At 42.4% G+C, this 20,129-nt stretch overlaps 1 protein-coding gene across 3 annotated transcripts in view; it reads right to left on the bottom strand.

Annotated features, from left to right (window-relative positions):
- The window catches only part of ASH1L (ASH1 like histone lysine methyltransferase), a 75,174-nt gene extending 57,643 nt beyond the window's left edge, over positions 1-17,531 (bottom strand). For all 3 annotated transcript variants that reach the window (XM_054292769.1, XM_054292770.1, XM_054292771.1), the window contains exons 1-2: positions 17,456-17,531; positions 3,383-3,911 (exon numbers count right to left, since the gene is read on the bottom strand). In XM_054292769.1, coding sequence (XP_054148744.1) covers positions 3,383-3,802 — 420 coding nt within the window. In that variant the 5' untranslated portion in view covers positions 3,803-3,911; positions 17,456-17,531. The remainder of the gene's footprint in view (positions 1-3,382; positions 3,912-17,455) is intronic.
- Between the last annotated feature and the right edge of the window lie 2,598 nt (positions 17,532-20,129).

Genomic DNA, 20,129 nt, shown 5'->3' with positions numbered 1-20,129 from the left:
CTTGTTTTGTAAGCACATCATTAATTACTCAGAATCCCAGAATGGTTTGGGCTAACGGGGATTTTAAAGATTTCATTCCACACTTTCCACTACCCCAGGCTGCTCCAAACTGTCCAACCTGGCTTTAAACACTTCCAGGGATCCAGGGGCAGCCACAGCTGCTCTGGGAAATCTGTTTAATGTGTTTATTCCCAGATTATTTAGCTCAGGAATTTCAGCTCCTCACCCCACAGTTTAGGTGCAAGGGGATTTTTGGTGGGTGGAATTCTCCTGAGCAATGTTCTCACAGAACCATGGAATGGTTTGGGTTAAAATAAACCTTAAAATTCATCCAATCCCTTCCACCATCCCAGCCCTGTCCAACCTGGCCTTGGGCACTTCAGGGATCCAGGGGCAGCCACAGCTGCTCTGGGAAATCTGTTTTCATGAATTTAATCCCAAACATCCAAAGACTGGGGAGCTCAGAAGTTTCAGCTCCTCACCCCCCAAGTTCAGGTGCAAGGGGATTTTTGGGTGGGGAGAATTCTGAGCAATGTTCCCATAGAACCATGGAATGGTTTGGGTTGAAATAGATTTTAAAATTCTTCCAGTGCCATGGCAGGGACACCTTCCACCATCCCAGCCCTGTCCAGCCTGGCCCTGGGCACTGCCAGGGGCAGCCACAGCTTCTCTGGGAAATTTGTTTTCATGTATTTAATCCTCAGCATCCAAAGATTGGGGAGCTCAGGAGTTTCAGCTCCTCACCCCTTCAGTTTAGGTGCAAGGGGATTTTTGGTGGGAGGAACTCTGGGTGATGTGCTCATAGAACCATGGAATGGTTTGGGTTAAAATAAACCCAAAAACTCATCCAGTGCCATGGACAGACACCTTCCCACCATCCCAGCCCTGTCCAATCTGACCCTGGGCACTTCAGGGATCCAGGGGCAGCCACAGCAGCTCTGGGAAATCTGATTTCATGTGTTTAATCCCAAACATCCAAAGACTGGGGAGGTCAGGAATTTCAGCTCCTCACCCCTTCAGTTTAGGTGCAAGGGGATTTTTGGTGGGGGGAATTCTTCTGGGTGATGTGCTCATAGAACCATGGAATGGTTTGGGTTGAAATAGACCCAAAAACTCCTCCAGTGCCATGGGCAGAGACCCTTTCCACACCCCAGCCCTGTCCAGCCTGGCCTTGGGCACTTCAGGGACCCAGGGGCAGCCACAGCTGCTCTGGGAAATCTGTTTAATGTGTTTATTCCCAAATATCCAAAGATTGGGGAGCTCAGGAGTTTCAGATCCTCACCCCCACCAAGTTTAGGTGCAAGGGGATTTCTGGGCAATGTTCTCACAGAACCATGGAATGGTTTGGGTTAAAACAGACCCAAAAACTCATCCAGTGCCATGGCAGGGACACCTCCCACCATCCCAGCCCTGTCCAATCTGGCCCTGGGCACTCCCAGGGATCCAGGGGCACCCACACCTGTGCCAGGGCCTGCCCACCCTCCCAGAGAACAATTCCTAATTCCCAAAATCCCATCCAGCCCTGCCCTCTGGCAGGGTAAAGCCATTCCCCCTGTCCTGGCACTCCAGGCCTTTGTTAAAATTCTCTCCCTGGCATTGGAAGGGCACAATGAGATCATCCCCAAATTTCCCTTCTCTTTAAGGTCTTCCTCAAAGGCAATTCCAGTCTGGGTATGCCAGGGGAAAGAAAAAGATCTGGGTGTGGCAGGGGAAAGGGTTTGAGTGTGCCAGGGGAAAGGGTCTGGGTAAGTCAGGGGACAGGAAAAGGTTTGGGTGTGCCAGGGGAGGGGAAAAGGGTCTGGGTATGGCAGGGGAAAGGAAAAGGGAATGCCAGGGGAATGGAAAAAAGTCTGAGTAAGTCAGGGGACAGGAAAGGGTCTGGGTATGCCAGGGGAAAGGAAAAGGGAATGCCAGGGGAAAGGAAAAGGGTCTGGGTATGCCAGGGGACAGGAAAATAACTGGGTGTGTCAGGGGAAAGGGTCTGGGTATGTCAGGGGACAGGAAAAGGGAATGCCAGGGGACAGGAAAAAGGTCTGGGTATGTTAGGGGACAGGAAGAGGTTTGAGTATGTCAGGGACAGGAAAAGGTTTGGGTATGGCAGGGAACAGGAAAAGGGAATGCCAGGGGACAGGAAGGGGTCTGGGTATGTCAGGGGACAGTAAAAGGTCTGGGTATGGCAGGGGACAGGGTGTGGGTATGGCAGGGGAAAGGAAAAGGGTCTGGGTATGGCAGGGGAAAGGAAAAGGTTTGGGTATAGCAGGGAAAAGGAAGAGGGAATGCCAAGGGACAGGAAAAGATCTGGGTATGCCAGGAAAAAGGAAAAGGTTTGGGTATGCCAGAGGACAGGAAAAGGGAATGCCAGGGGACAGGAAGAGGTCTGGGTATGTCAGGGAAAGGAAAAAGGAATGCCAGGGGACAGGAAGAGGTCTGGGCATGGCAGGGCACAGGAAAAGGTCTGGGCATGTCAGGCACACACCACCTCAGCACAAGGTGAGGAATTTTCCTCCCCTGGGCAGGCTCTGCCAGGACTGATGGATGCAGGCAGCCCTGAGAACAGGACACAGGCTGGAGAAATGGAAATGCTCCAGCCTTGGGAAGCTCTGGAGCAGGAACAGCCTGCACAGAAAATCCCTGCAAAGGAAGGACTCCAACGTGCAGGGATTCCCTGGATTCCCCTGGCACTACCACACGGATATATTCTAACCTTAATTACCACAACTTTTATATTTATGGGGAAAAAAGAGCAGGCTGTAACCAAACCCTTCAAAAATTTGGCATCTCTGCAATTATATTTGTAATCCTTGCCATTTATCCTGTTTTCCCTATCTGCTCTGATTACATCATGGAGATCAGAAAAATCCTCAAGGCAGGGCTACTTGCTGCTGTTTGGAAAAGCCCTGGCACATCTCTCCATGCAGTTATCACCAGGCTGGTTTTTAATTCATTTGGAAAAGTTTATTTTACTTTTCAGCCCCTGCCTGAGCAGTGACAGGTGAGACACAGCAAAACAAGTGCTGGTAACGGGTAGGAAAAAATAGAAATTCAAGCACAGCACATCCAGAGCCCCATCTCAAGAGAGACAAGACATCCAAGCCTCTCCACTTTGTTACAGAAAAGAGACTGAAAATCTCCCCAGCACTTTTCAGAAATGAACACGGGAATCATCTTTCACTGCTGTTCAAACAACGAATTGGCACGCTGTCAAAGAGCATTTTTTCCTCCTAATGGCCACAAAATAAAACCATTTCTAACTCCAGCCACCTCAGTAGCAGAGGTTACACAGAAAAGCAGCAGAACACAGCGCTGCAGAGACGAGGAAGCTTTTAAACCCAAGTTTAAATGTACCACGACTTGCAAACGACCCCAGAGCCACACCACTCACTTGCTTTGAAGGACAGTGCTCGTTCTTCTCCTCTGTCATCTTCCCACTCTTGGGAGCCCTCCTTGGCTGCTTGATGCTGGTTTTTATGGCAGGCCTGCAGACATAATTCTCCAGGTTCTTGGGAGGCTTTTTTGTCCTCTTGGCTTGCAGGCCAATCTTCAGTTTGAGGTTTCCCTCGGAGAAGTTGGTTTCCTTGACGGAGAACTGCTGCTGCGCATCGCCCAGAGCGCCGCTCTTGCCGCTCTCTGCGCCGCCCTCCCTGCTCTTCTTCCTCCCCTCCTCCTCCTCCTTGGTGCAGCCCTCGAGCTCCGCTTCCCCTGTGCCCACCAAGGTGCCGATGTTTGCCACGGAGGGGCTTTTGCCAGCAAACCCTTCAGAATCAGCACCCAAGCCTAACATAGCAGTACTGCGAGGGTCCATCACACAATATTTGCCTTCTGGTGATTTCTGGTTTTTGTTTTAGGGAAGATTTACAGAGATCTGTTCCTCAGGAGAGCTGGTCCGCTATGGGCAGTCAGCATCTTTCACTCTGGGGGAGGAAAAGACAGAAAGCATAAACTTGGATTTTCTAGCAGAAATAAAATTAATGTTAAATAAGAACAATATATAAAATATAAATATAAAAATATAAAACCAATGCAGAAGAAATAATAATAATAATAATAATAATAATAATAATAATAATAATAACATACGAAACCAATATATAATATATAAACCAAATATATATAATATATAAACCAAATATATATAATACATAAAACCAATATATATAATATATAAAACCAAAAATATATAATATATAAAGTCGATGTATAATATATAAAATCAAAATATAAATAATATATAAAACTAATATATAAATAAAATATAAAACCAATATATAATAACATATTAAACCAATATATATTATATATAAAACCAATATATATAATATATAAAACCAATATATAAATATATATAAACCAATATATAATAATATATTAACCCAATATATATACCCAAAATTATATATTTTATATATATAATAATATATATAAAACCAATATATAATAATATATAAAACCAAATATATATATAATATATAAAACCAATATATAAATAATATATAAATAATATATAAAATCAATGTATAAATAATATATTAAACCAATATATAAATAATATATAAAACTAATACAGAAATAAAATATAAAACCAATATGTAAATAATAATATATGAACAAACACATAAATAATGATATATAATCAATATAGAAATAAGACATATAACCAATATATAAATAATAGATATAAACCCAAATAGATATAATAATATATACAACCAATATTAAGATAATAACACATAACACCAATAAATAAATAATAATATCTAAACCTATATATAATATATAACCCCTATATATAAATAATTATATATAAAGCCTATATATAATACCTAAAACCAATATATAATACATAAAACCAATATATAATACATAAATAATATATATGCAACCAATATATAAATATCTACCCCAAATATATAAACAATAATATATAAACCCTATACATAATATACTAAACCAATATATAAAGAATACCTACCCCAAATATATAAATAATAATATATAAACCCTATATATAATACATAAAACCAATATATAAATAATACCTACCTCAAATATATAATAATATATAAGCCCTATATATAATATATAAAACCAATATATAAATAATGTCTAACCCAAATATATAAATAAAGCCTATATAAACCCTATATAATATATAAAACCAATATATAAATATCTACCTCAAATATACAAATAATAATATATAAACCCTATATATAATATATAAAACCAATAAATAATGTCTAACCCAAATATATAAACAATAATATAAAAACCCTATATATAATATACCAAACCAATGTATAAAGAATACCTACCCCAAATATATAAATAATAATATATAAACCCTATATATAAAATATAAAACCAATATATAAATAATGTCTAACCCAAATATATAAATAAAGCCTATATAAACCCTATATAATATATAAAACCAATATATAAATATCTACCTCAAATATACAAATAATAATATATAAACCCTATATATAATATATAAAACCAATATATAAATATTATCTACCCCAAATATATAAATAATAATATAAAAACCCTATATATAATATACCAAACCAATATATAAAGAATACCTACCCCAAATATACAAATAATAATATATAAACCCTATATATAATATATAAAACCAATATATAAATAATAACCTCAAATATATAATGATATATAAACCCTATGTATAATATATAAAACCAATATATAAATAATGTCTAACCCAAATATATAAATAAAGCCTATATAAACCCTATATAATATATAAAACCAATATATAAATATCTACCTCAAATATACAAATAATAATATATAAACCCTATATATAATATATAAAACCAATATATAAATAATATCTACCCCAAATATATAAATAATAATATAAAAACCCTATATATAATATACCAAACCAATATATAAAGAATACCTACCCCAAATATACAAATAATAATATATAAACCCTATATATAATATATAAAACCAATATATAAATATTATCTACCCCAAATATATAAACAATAATATATAAACCCTATACATAATATATAAAACCAATATATAAAGAATACCTACCCCAAATATATAAATACTAATATATAAACCCTATATATAATATATAAAACCAATATATAAATAATGTCTAACCCAAATATATAAATAAAGCCTATATAAACCCTATATAATATATAAAACCAATATATAAATATCTACCTCAAATATACAAATAATAATATATAAACCCTATATCTAATATATAAAACCAATATATAAATATTATCTACCCCAAATATATAAATAATAATATAAAAACCCTATATATAATATATAAAACCAATATATAAATAATAATATATAAACCCAAACAATGGTACTTCAGACAAGCACAGCAGCTGAAGTTCCAAGACACCAACACTTCCATTCACCTCCTTCAAAACCCCAATTTATCTGTGAAACTCTTTTAAATAATAAAAAATAAAAAGTATGTGATTATTATAATTCCCAAATTATCCACGTGACATTTCAAATGATGGCTACAGATTTTAATATTGACCATCAAATTAATTTTTTTTTATTTATAACCAGAGCCCGGTTAGTCCCGGTCTTGCAGGTTGTGGATTCACTGGGAGAGCTGCAGGCAAATGAAAGCCAGGAGAAAGCACCCAAATCCCAGCAATATTCTGGATTTAATTATCTGAGGAACGTAATTAATTAATTAATTGTCTGGAGGAAAATAATTTCATTCTTTTGCACCAGGAAAGCTGAGCCTGAGCCACGTGGGCATCAGTTTACAAACACAGCTCAGGGAGAAGGAATGGGGGAACAGATGCCAACCCCAAACACTCGCACAGATTGTGCTTCCTGAGGCAGGGGAAGAGGGAAGGCCACACTTCCACCAGCACAGACATTGGTAGGAATATAAAATTGATTTATTTAGCAGAAAATAATAGAGGGAATCATCCTAACTACAGCAAATTGGAGTCAGCTCTAAGGTTGTGAGGGTGCCCAGACCCTGAGCCCTCCCTGCCACAGAACAAACCAAACCTGGCTCCTTGGCATTTTAGCATGCAGACAAAAATCAAAAATCCCAAAATCCCAGAACTGTTTGGGCTTTGAAGATCACCTCATCCCACCCCTGCCACCTTCCACCAGCCCAGTGTGCCCAACCTGGCCTGGAACCCTCCCAGGGATGGGCACCCTGTGCCAGGGTCTCAGCACAAAGCAATTCCCCCCATCCCGTCCCCAAACCTTTCTAAATTCTCTCTCCATCCTCCTTGCAAGCTCCTGAAAAATTATTTGTGAGGATGCCCAGGCCCTCATGCAGCACTGACCCTGAGCCCTCCCTGCCACAGAACAAACCAAACCTGCGCTCCTTGACATTTTAGCATGCAGACAAAAATCAAAAATCCCAAAATCCCAGAACTGTTTGGGCTTTGAAGATCACCTCATCCCACCCCTGCCACCTTCCACCAGCCCAGTGTGCCCAACCTGGCCTGGAACCCTCCCAGGGATGGGCACCCTGTGCCAGGGTCTCAGCACAAAGCAATTCCCCCCATCCCGTCCCCAAACCTTTCTAAATTCTCTCTCCATCCTCCTTGCAAGCTCCTGAAAAATTATTTGTGAGGATGCCCAGGCCCTCATGCAGCACTGACCCTGAGCCCTCCCTGCCACAGAACAAACCAAACCTGCGCTCCTTGACATTTTAGCATGCAGACAAAAATCAAAAATCCCAAAATCCCAGAACTGTTTGGGCTTTGAAGATCACCTCATCCCACCCCTGCCACCTTCCACCAGCCCAGCGTGCCCAACCAGGCCTGGAACCCTTCCAGGGATGGGCACCCTGTGCCAGGGTCTCAGCACAAAGCAATTCCCTCCATCCCGTCCCCAAACCTTTCTAAATTCTCTCTCCATCCTCCTTGCAAGCTCCTGAAAAATTATTTGTTGTGAGGGCATTCTAAGGAGAAAATGTTTAAATACCTTCAACGCTTATCGTTTTTGAAATGAAATGGATCAGCAACAGGTCTGAAAAAACCTAAAGTGCATCACAGGGCACCAAACCAGCCCGAATCTTCTGTCCTCACCTTCCCTACAGTCATTAAATCATTTATTAAGTCATTAATTGTGAGCAATGGCATGGGAAGATGTCATGAGCTCAGAAGGAGTTTCAGATCGAGGTCTCAGCGCTTTTCTGGGATTTTTGGCACCCTGGGCAGACAAAACCTGGGGAAGCAGCAGCAAGGAGCTGGTTTGGGGTGGAGAAAGGATCAGGAATGTGAAAGGCGACACCAAGGCAGCTGCAGGGGACACAGGTTGGGGACAGATGCCAGGATTAGTGGGGACACAAGAAATGCAGCCAGTCACAAAGCCAGGCTTCCCCGGCTACGTCCTCAGAGAAAATAAATTTATTTCCATGTGTTCTGTGCACATTATTCACGGGGTTTGCAGCTGCAGCTCTGGATTTCCAGCTCCACACATCCTCAGCAATCAAACCTGCAATTATTACTCATAAGAGCAGAGGTAATTAGATAAAATCTCCATTTTACAAGGAGGGAAAAAAGGGCAGAGCAGCGTGACATGGCCACAGAAAGTGAGCCAGGGCAATGTCAGTCCAACAGGATTCACCATGTCACTAAAAACGGATTTTTTCATGCACATCAACGTGCAAAGAAAAGTGGCCAGCAGGTAAATAACTCAGAGCAAAAGCCTGAATTTGTATTATTCAAGTCCAAGAAAAAGAAAAGGAGCCCCACAAGCCATCAAATCTGTGCTCACACAACTTTCCTTCTCTAGTGCCTGCAGTGCAGAGCAGGGCAAATAATCCAGATATTTCCTAACAAATAAAATTAATTAATCTGTGCTCACACAACTTTCCTTCTCTAGTGCCTGGAGTGCAGAGCAATGCCAATAATCCAGACATTTTCTAACAAATAAAATTAATTAATCTGTGCTCACACAACTTTCCTTCTCTAGTGCCTGGAGTGCAGAGCAATGCCAATAATCCAGACATTTCCTAACAAATAAAATTAATTAATCTGTGCTCACACAACTTTCCTTCTCTAGTGCCTGGAGTGCACAGCAATGCCAATAATCCAGATATTTCCTTCCAAATAAAATTAATTAATCAGCTTCAAACACAAAACCAGCAGCTAGACTCACACACTGACCTTCAGAAACTCAAAATGAGAGTGGGAAAGAGCAAAGGAAAGGAGCTCACAAGAGGATCAGAAACTATCCCAAAACAAAGGGATGGCTCTCACAAACACAGAGCAGCTCATTCATTTATCCACTAATTACTCTCAACAAAATGCTAATCCAGGTCCTAATCAGTTAATCTCTGATTATAATTTTAACATCTATATTCCAAGTCTTGTTCTGAGTTATCCCTCATGGTGGTGTCAGATTAAACCATTATAATATATTGTAGCCAAGAAATAGTTAATTTCTGATTATAATTATATTCCACGTCTTGTTCTAATATCCCTCATCCAAAGTGTCAGATTAAATAATATAATATATTGCAGTTAAGAAATAGTTAATTTATAACACTTATATTCCAAGCCCTGTGCTGAATTAACCCTCATGGTGGTTTCAGATTAAATCACTATAATATATTGTAGTTAAGAAATAGTTAATTTCTGATTATAATTCCATTCCAAGTCTTGTTCTGAGTTATCCCTCATCCATGGTGTCAGATTAAATAATAGAATATACTGCAGTTAAGAAATAGTTAATTTATAACATTTATATTCCAAGTCTTGCTCTGCATTATCCCTCATCCAAAGTGTCAGATTAAATCATATAATATATTGTAGCTAACAAATAGTTAACTTCTGATTATAATTATATTCTAAGTCTTGTTCTGAGTTATCCCTCATGGTGCTGTCAGATTAAACCATTATAATATATTGTAGTTAAGAAATAGTTAATTTCTGATTATATTTATAACCTCTATATTCCACATCTTGTTCTGAATTATCCCTCACCCAAAGTATCAGACTAAATAATAGAATATACAGTAGTTAAGAAATAGTTAATTTATGATTATAACATTTATATTCCAAATCTTGTTTTGACTTATCCCTCATGGTGCTGTCAGATTAAACCATTATAATATATTGTAGTTAAGAAATAGTTAATTTCTGATTATATTTATAACCTCTATATTCCACATCTTGTTCTGAATTATCCCTCACCCAAAGTATCAGACTAAATAATAGAATATACAGTAGTTAAGAAATAGTTAATTTATGATTATAACATTTATATTCCAAATCTTGTTTTGACTTATCCCTCATGGTGCTGTCAGATTAAACCATTATAATATATTGTAGTTAAAAAATAGTTAATTTATGATTATAATTATATTCCAAGTCTTGTTCTGAGTAATCCCTCATCCACAGTGTCAGATTAAATCATATAATATATTGTAGCTAAGAAATAGTTAAATTCTGATTATAATTCCATTCCAAGTCTTGTTCTGCATTATCCCTCATCCATGCTGTCAGATTAAACCACGATAATATATTGTAGTTAAGAAATAGTTAAATTCTGATTATAATTATAACATTTATATTCCAAGTCTTGTTCTGAGTTATCCCTCATCCATGGTGTCAGATTAAATAATAGAATATACTGCAGTTAAGAAATAGTTAATTTATAACATTTATATTCCAAGTCTTGCTCTGAATTCTCCCTCATCCAAAGTGTCAGATTAAAACATATAATATATTGTAGCTAAGAAATAGTTAATTTCTGATTATAATTATAACATGTATATTCCAAGTCTTGTTCTGAGTTACCCCTCATCCATGCTGTCAGATTAAACCATTATAATATACTGTAGTTAAGAAATAGTTAATTTCTGATTATAACACTTCTATTCCAAGTCTTGTTCTGAGTTATCCCTCATCCAAAGTGTCAGATTAAACCATTGTAATATATTGTGGTTAAGAAATAGTTAATTTCTGATTATAATTATAATCCAAGTCTTGTTCTGAATTATCAACCATTCATGGTGTCAGATTAAACCACTATAATATACTGTAGTTAAGAAATAGTTAACTTCTGATTATAGCCATAACATGTATATTCCAAATCTTGTTCTGAATTATCCCTCATCAACGGTGTCAGATTAAACCATTATAAAAAACTGTAGTTAAGAAATAGTTAATTACTGACTATAACTACAACATTTATATTCCAAGTCTTGTTCTGAATTATCCCTCACCCAAAGTATCAGATTAAATAATAGAATATATTGTAGTTAAGAAATAGTTAATTTATAACACTTATATTCCAAGTCCTGTTCTGAATTATCCCTCATGGTGGCGTCAGATTAAATCACCATTATATATTGTAGTTAAGAAATAGTTAATTTCGGATTATAATTATATTCCAAGTCTTGTTCTGAATTATCCCGCATCCATGGTGTCAGATTAAATCACTATAATATACTGTAGTTAAGAAACAGTTAATTTCTGATTATAACATTTATATTCCAAGTCTTGCTCTGCATTATCCCTCATCCATGCTGTCAGATTAAATCACGATAATATATTGTAGTTAAGAAATAGTTAAATTCTGATTATAATTATAACATTTATATTCCAAGTCTTGTTCTGAGTTATCCCTCATCCATGGTGTCAGAATAAATAATAGAATATACTGTAGTTAAGAAATAGTTAATTTATAACATTTATATTCCAAATCTTGCTCTGCATTATCCCTCATCCATGCTGTCAGATTAAACCACGATAATGTATTGTAGTTAAGAAATAGTTAATTTCTGATTATACCTTTAACATCTATGTTGTCTCACCCTTCACACGAGACTGAAAACAAAATAAAAGTTTTTTAAACATCTCTCACTTGCCCATCTCTAGGTCAGAAGAAAGCCTTAATGTGACAGATGGGATTTCAGGGTGACAAAACTTTTGCTGATTGGAAACCACCCAGTCCCAAATCCCTGCAAGGGCTCTCAAATCATAAACCAGACACGTCCTCGCCACCAAGGAAATCACCTCAAACTCCTGCAGATCTCAAATCCCTCCTGAAATTGTTCTTCCCCCCAAAAAAATCACCTATGGAACATTTCCACATCCATTTCGACACGTGCCACTGGAGCTGAGTGCTGCTCATTAATGATTTCCCTTATGCCTGCTTTAAAATTCCAGTTTTAATTCCTGGAGTTCATCTTTATTCCCTTGATATCACATCCCAAACCCTTTCTGCCCATATCTGTTGTTCTGCTTTCCCAAAACCAAAATCCCACACCCCAGATTTGTGTCCCCACACCCCTCAGCAAAATGAACTGAGATTTCCCCCTCTGTTCATTCCTCTGCTGCTTCTCTTGATGAAATCTCACTGTCAAGGCATATTTGGAAGGTGAAAATTTTTCTTTTGGCTCTTTTCATTGCTTCAGCTCCAAGGGACATGAAAACCAACGGAGCTAAGTGTTAGAAATCCCAGAATATTGCTCCTAAATCTCAGAATATTACTACTGACGCTGTGGCCTCCCACAGCCCCCTCTCAGATTTCTTGTCTTCTTTTCTTTGCTAAAGAAGACAAACCACACTCAGAAAAGAGAAATAAAAAGTGGAATAAACCCTTAAAATATTTATCTATATCACAATTCCTGAAAAGGGGAAACAGGAGCTCAAGGCACCTGCACAAGCATCCTGGAAATGTTTAAAGCTGAAAACATTTCTCAGGAATAAAGTTCCTGTCCCCTCTCAAATTCCTTGTCTTCTTGTTCTGGATAAAGAAGACAAACCACACTCAAAAAAAAAAAGGAAATAAAAAGTGGAATAAACCCTTAAAATATTTATCTATATCACAATTCCTGAACAGGGGAAACAGGAGCTCAAGGCACCTGCACAAGCATCCTGAAAATGTTCAGAGACGAAAACATTTCTTAGGAATAAAGTTCCTCTCCCCTCCCAAATTCCTCCTTTTCCTTGCTAAAGAAGACAAACCACATTCAGAAAAGAGACAAAAAAAGTGGACTAATGTATTTATCTACATCACAATCCATGAATAGGAGAAACAGGAGCTCAAAGCCCTTGGATCACCTGCACAAGCATCCTGGAAATGTTTAGAGATGAAAACATTTCTCAGGAATAAAGTTCCTCTCCCATCTCAAATTCCTTGTCCTCTTGTTTTGGTTAAAGAAGACAAACCACACTCAAAAAAAGAGAAATAAAAAGTGGAATGAACTTTTAAATTATTTATTTACATCACAACCCCTGAACAGGGGAAACAGGAGCTCAAGGCACCTGCACAAGCATCCTGGAAATGTTTAGGAATGAAAACATTTCTCAGGAATAAAGTTCCTGTCCCCTCTCAAATTCCTTGTCTTCTTGTTCTGGATAAAGAAGACAAACCACACTCAAAAAAAAAAGAAATAAAAAGTGGAATAAACCCTTAAAATATTTATCTATATCACAATTCCTGAAAAGGGGAAACAGGAGCTCAAGGCACCTGAATAAAGTTCCTGTCCCCTCTCAAACTCCTTGTCTTCCTTTCTTTGCTAAGGAAGACAAAACCACACTCAAAAAAGAGAAATAAAAAGTGGAATAACCTTTCAAATTATTTCTTTACATTACAATCCCTGAAAAGGGGAAACAGGAGCTCAAGGCACCTGCACAAGCATCTTTAAAATGTTTAGAAATGAAAACATTTCTCAGGAATAAAGTTCCTATCCCCTCTTAAATTCCTTGTCTTCTTGTTCTGGATAAAGAAGACAAACCACACTCAGAAAAGTGAAATAAAAAGTGGAATGAGCTTTTAAATTATTTATTTACATCACAACCCCTGAACAGGGGAAACAGGAGCTCAAGGCACCTGCACAAGCATCCTGAAAATGTTTAGAAATAAAAACATCTCTCAGGAATAAAGTTTTCCTGACAGGAGGTAACAAATAAACCACTTCCCAATCAGAAACTGCTGGGTTTTTTATTTCTGACAGACAGAAATCCCAGGGGATCTGTCCTGTCAGGAGGAATATTGCACAGGAGCAGAGGAAATCTCATGGAAAGCACCTGGAACAGGACACAGAATTTTTTGGGGAGAAAAGCAGAGGATGGATCCAAAAACACCCTGGAAAAATGTTCCAAAGGGAGGAAAATTGGGAAGCAAATCTCAGAGTTTCTCCTGATTTTTAAGCTGGCCTCAGGTTCAATCACAAGGCTGGATTTGGAGGTGCAGGGTGGCTCTGTCGGTTCCTTATTCATATGGAAATAAAGGCAAAATTGCTAAAATCTGCATAAAAATCTGTGTGGAGCAAAGTTCCTCCACCCTCAGGCTGAGAGTGCCAGCATCAGTGAGGGAAAAGCAGTTTGGGAATTGTCCTAAAATGTGATCCCAGCTGCTACAGGAGGTGTCTCCACACCCAGGGGTTTTTTCTGGATAAAATCCATTTATTTCTACCCATCCTGTAAAAGATAAGGATCCCAACAAACCAGAACTTCCCTTTTAAATCCTTTGGTTATTCCCAAGCCACCTGTGCCACAGGTAAGGGACACAAATCCAGGGACAAACACAGATTTTTGCTTTCTCAGAACAATCACAAAAAGTCTCATGACTGATTTTTTTCCCTTTGCAAGGTGGAGATTGGAGGGGGAGAACGTGGCCACAACAGCAATTAAATTAAATTAATTTAATTTTAAACCAGCCAACAATCCCACAGACAACAACACCTATTTTAAAATAACTTTAACTCAGTGACTCCATGTGCTATTGCCACTTTTGTCCTGCCACTGCCATTTTTACCAATCTGTCTGTCTCTTCCACCAAGGAAAAAACTTGCTTTTTATATCCTTTAATAAGGATATAAAGCTTGCTTTTATATCTTTATTAAACCAGAACTTCCCTTTTAAATCCTTTGGTTATTCCCAAGCCACCTGTGCCACAGGTAAGGGACACAAATCCAGGGACAAACACAGATTTTGTCACAAAAAGTCTTTTTTTTCCCTTTGCAAGCTGGAGAGGGGACTCAAGGCCTCATTGGAGGGGGAGAACGTGGCCACAACAGCAATTAAATTAAATTAATTTAATTTTAAACCAGCCAACAATCCCATAGAAAACAACACCTATTTTAAAATAACTTTAACTCAGTGACTCCATGTGCTATTGCCACTTTTGTCCTGCCACTGCCATTTTTACCAATCTGTCTCTTCCACCAAGGAAAAAACTTTTTATATCCTTTTTATATCCCTTTTTATATCCTTTTTATATCCTTCAGGAGACTTTAAACTTTTGAAAACAACTTCAAAAAAAAAAAAAAAAGCTTCTTCTGGAAATTGTAACTCAAATTTTGTCACTGGTTGTTATCATCACTCAAACCTTTTTAGGAGACTGCAGCAATGAATTCGAGCCCAAAAAGAAACTGTGGTAATTTTGTCTTTTAAAACCAAGATGTTTCAGACTTAGAACTGTTTCAAATGATAAAAAAGAAAAGGGAAAGCATCTCTTTTATACTCTCAGCCAGCTGAGAAAAGCTTTGGGTAAGAACACTCCTCAAGAACTCAAGCAGGCAGACAGATGATGATTTTAGAGCCCAGCTCTCCCCATATGCTCAAGCAGCTGCCAGAACTTCCCTGCTTCCCACAGAGGCACCAGGGATGATCCCAAGGTTCTCAGGATGACCACAGGATTCACCCCAAACAAGTGCAGGTGGAATTTGAATTATTTAGCAAGGAGGACAGCTGAAACAAAGCAGGGAAAAAGGGGCTGGAAATGAAAATTGAGGAGATTTGATGGGATGGGGGCAAAGCCACAGGTTCTGTCAAGGATAGCTGAAAGAAAGCAGGGAAAAAGTGCTGAAAATGAAAATTGAGATTTGAAGGGATGGGGGCAAAGCCACAGGTTCTGTCCCTGCTCCCAGAGCTGCCACCAGCACCAGGGATGATCCCAAGGTGACCACAGGATTCACCCCACACCCCTGGAAAACAGGTGCAGGTGGAATTTAAAATACTTAGCAAGGAGGATAGGGGAAACAAAGCAGGAAAAAGGGGCTGAAAATGAAAATTGAGATTTGAAGGGATGGGGGCAAAGCCACAGGTTCTGTCAAGGATAGCTGAAAGAAAGCAGGGAAAAAGTGCTGAAAATGAAAATTGAGGAGATTTGATGGGATGGAGACAAAGCCACAGGTTCTGTTGAGGACAGCTGAAAGAAAGCAGGGAAAAAGTGCTGAAAATGAAAATTGAGGAGATTTGATGGGATGGGGACAAAGCCACAGGTTCTGTCTCTGCTGCCACCAGCTCCAGGGATGATCCCAAGGTTCTCAGGATGACCACAGGATTCACCCCAAACAAGTGCAGGTGGAATTTGAATTATTTAGCAAGGAGGACAGCTGAAACAAAGCAGGAAAAAAGTGCTGAAAATGAAAATTGAGGACATTTGATGGGATAGGGGCAAAGCCACAGGTCCTGTCCCTGCTCCCAGCAGCTCCAGTTCTCCCCAGCGGCTCTGACAACACAGAAAGTGAATTCGTGTCCCCAGGCCATGGGATGGAAACCCACATTCCAGGCAGCTTCCAGCTCCCTGCTCCGCAATTAACAGCGTGCAGAACCACAAACCAAGGGCCAAAGCAGGAGTTAGGAAGTCAAGAGACCAAGGAAGAGAGGGACAAGGATGGGAACACGTTTTGGATTTTAATGGGAAATGCCAAGATAAGGCTCAACCACCTGAACCCAAATCACCGCCAATAAAGCTAAAACAGGATTAAAATCGCAATGAAATGATAAATAAAACGGAATAAACTTCAGAAGCAGCATTTTGGACAAGGAAGATCACAAAGTCTACAAGGCACTGACCCAACAAACCAACCGATATCCCAAAAAAACCCCAAAAAACCCAAAACCACCACATCAATATTTGGCAGCGAGATCCGCCCGTCACTCGGGGCAGGACCGCGCCGTGCCCGGGGAAACTTCGGGGATGCGCAGCCCCGGGGCACGGCCCCGCTCCGCGGGGAACCGGGACCCACGAGGGGCCCCCGGGGCTGCCCCCGGAGCCCCCGGAGCCGCCGGGCCCGGCCGAGCGCGGCTCCCGCAGCCCCGCCGCTGTCAGCGGGCCCGGCCGCCAGCGGGGATCCCCCGCCCCTCGCCGCGGTGCCTGTCAGGGCTCCCCGGTGCCTCCCGGCGCCTCCCGGTGCGGGGACTCCCCGGGCCGCCCCCGGCCGCCGGGGACGCCCCGCGCCGCTCCCGCTCCGCTTCCACGCCGCGCTCCGGGCCCTGCCGGGGATCCCCCCCCGCCGCCGCCCCCAGGGATCCCCCGCCCTCAGCGGGGATCCCCCGCGGCCGCCGCCGCGGCCGGAGCGGGGCTGCGGAGCGCGGGGGATACCGGGGAGATGCGGGGGGGGTGCGAGGCGGCCCCGCGGCGGAGTCCAGCGCGCCTCCCCTCCCCCCGGGCCGCGGGCCTGAGGCGGTCCCAGTCCCCGCCCGCTCCTCACCGTGTCAGCGGCAGCGCGGCCGGGGCCGAGCACGGGCTGCTCCGCGCCGCATCCCCGCGGCCGCCCGGGCGCGGACGGGGCCGGGGCGGGACCGGGACCGAGCGGCCGCCGCGGCGGGGCCTGAGCCGAGCGAGGCGGCGGAACCAAAATGGCGGCGGCTCCTGCTCCGCCGCGAGCGAGCGCACGGCCACGCCCCCGCCGCCGGACACGCCCCCTCCGCGCCCGGCCACGCCCCCAGCGCGGCCACACCCCCGCGGGGCAGAGGGCGCGGCGGCCACGCCCCGTCTTGACCACGCCCCAAAATATGTAAACACGTGTTAAACCACGCCCCTCGTTATTCAGGTCACGCCCACCGGGAAAAGGGGTCGGAAAAGGGAAAAAAAGGAAAAGGAGAGGAAGGAAAAGGAGGGGAAGGAAAAGGGGAATTTTTGCCCCAAAATGGTGCAGGTGGTTTTTTCATCCCCAAAGCCATCTTTGCCTGAATGCCACACCCACGCGCTTGCCGGTTCTGGGTCGTTTGAGTGAATGTGGAATCGTGGGATCTTCAGGGGTTGGGATGGACCTTGAAGGGTATTTAAGGCACAACCTTCCTGCCCTGGGCAGAGACATCTCCCACCAGACCAGATCACTCAAGGCTTGTCCAGCCCGGCCTTGGACACTTCCAGGGATCCGGGGGCAGCCTCTGCCAGGGCTCCCCACCCTCACAGGGAGGAATTTCTTCGTAATAGGTGACCTCACTTCTCCCTCTGTCAATTTGTACCCATTACCCTTTTTCTATCACTAAAGATCCTGATGAAGAGTCCTTCTCCACCTTCCTGGAGCCCCTTTTAGATCCTGCTCTTCTCCAGGTTGAATATTCCCAACTCACCCAGCCTTTTTAATTGTGTTGTTGTCCCCACTAGAATTCCTCCAACAATTCCACATCCTTCATATTTTGGGAACGATGCTCACAATATCTGATGGGAATTTCTACAGCCATTTGTAATTGCTGCTAAATAGTGTTTTATTTAGTGAAATAGTGTTTTATTCAGCTATATAGCGTTTTATTTGCCGCCAGAAATAGGAGAAATTAATTTTAAAATTTACTTTTAAACATATTTTTAAGCATACATATTAAGCAATATGTATATGTGTATGTATATGTGTATGTGTATGTATATGTATATGTATACATATACATAAAATCCAAATGAACAAAAATCCCTGGCACTAAACAGCAAAAAGAAATGTGAATTCTTTGCAGAAGCAGAGATTTAAGTTGTCAATACCTGAAAACCTGGCAGTGAAACCATGAACAACAAATTGCTCCTGCACTACACATGCAAAATTCAATCCTGAGGACCCAGATGACCCCTCAGAAATGAAAAACAGCCTGTCCCCGAGCCAGCACTGTGACCTGGAGGCCAAGAAGGCCAACAAAATCCTGGGCTGGGTGAGGAAGAGCATTCCCAGCAGGTCAGGGAGTGCTGCAGGCAGTGCTGACCCTCTGCAGGGCTGTGCCCAGCTCTGGCACCCTCATCACAGCAGGGACAGGGAGCTCCTGCAGGGTGACAAAGGTGCTGAAGGGCCTGGAGGGTCCCTGCCCAGGAAAGGCTGAGGGAGCTGGGGCTGCTCAGCCAGGAGAGGAGCCCCAGGGAGAGGGACCTCAGCCCTGGGTGTGCCTGGGTGTCTCTGGGTGTCCCCAGATGTCCCTGAATGTCCCTGTATGTCCCTGGGTGTTCCTGTCTGTCCCTGGGTGTTCCCAGGTGTCCCTGGGTGTCTCTGGGTGCCCCTGGATGTCCCCAGGTGTCTCTGGGTGTCCCTGTCTGTGAGTGTCCCTGGCTGTCCTCAGGTGTCCTGGGTGTGTCCCTGGGTGTCTCTGAATGTACCTGAGTTTCCTTATCTGTCCCTGTGCCTCTCCCAGTCTGTCCCAGTCTGTCCCAGTCTATCCCAGTCTGTCCCAGTCCATCCCAGTGCGCAGAGGTCAGAGCAGCCCCAGGCTCTGCTCCAGGCCCGGCAATGGCCCCAGAGCCACGGGCAGGGCCTGAGCCCAGGAGCTGCCCCTGCCCAGGAGGCAGAACTGCTGCCCTGGGCAGTGCCCAGCCCTGAGCAGAGCCCAGAGAGGCTGTGGGGGCTCCGTGCCTGGGGATCCCAGAGGCACCTGGAGCAGCCCTGAGCCCTGGGGTGTCCCTGTTTGGGGACCCCAGACCCACCTGGAGCAGCCCTGAGCCCTGGGGTGTCCCTGTTTGGGGACCCCAGACCCACCTGGAGCAGCCCTGAGCCCTGGGGTGTCCCTGTTTGGGGACCCCAGACCCACCTGGAGCAGCCCTGAGCCCTGGGGTGTCCCTGTTTGGGGACCCCAGAGGCACCTGGAGCAGCCCTGAGCCCTGGGGTGGCCCTGTTTGGGGACCCCAGACCCACCTGGAGCAGCCCTGAGCCCTGGGGTGTCCCTGCCTGGGTACCCCAGACCCACCTGGTCCCAACTCTATGCCCTGGGATGTCCCTGCCCTCACACAGGATGACCCCAGATGTGCCCCTCAGCGCTCCCTCCCATCCGCCCCATCCCGGCGCTCTGATTTCATTTCCCCATTCCTGCAAACCTCCCCACAAACCCGCTCTGTCCCCGCCGAACGCGGCGCGGAGGGACGAAATCAATTAAATCAATTAACAGCGCTCCCTCAGAAACCCCGACAGC

The sequence above is a fragment of the Melozone crissalis genome, unplaced genomic scaffold (assembly GCF_028551555.1).
Source record: "Melozone crissalis strain CALT ecotype California unplaced genomic scaffold, PUWL_Pcris_2 ptg000114l_1, whole genome shotgun sequence".
Lineage (NCBI taxonomy): Eukaryota > Metazoa > Chordata > Aves > Passeriformes > Passerellidae > Melozone > Melozone crissalis.
Note: the sequence above shows the minus strand (reverse complement) of the source record. Positions and strands in the feature narration are given on the sequence as shown.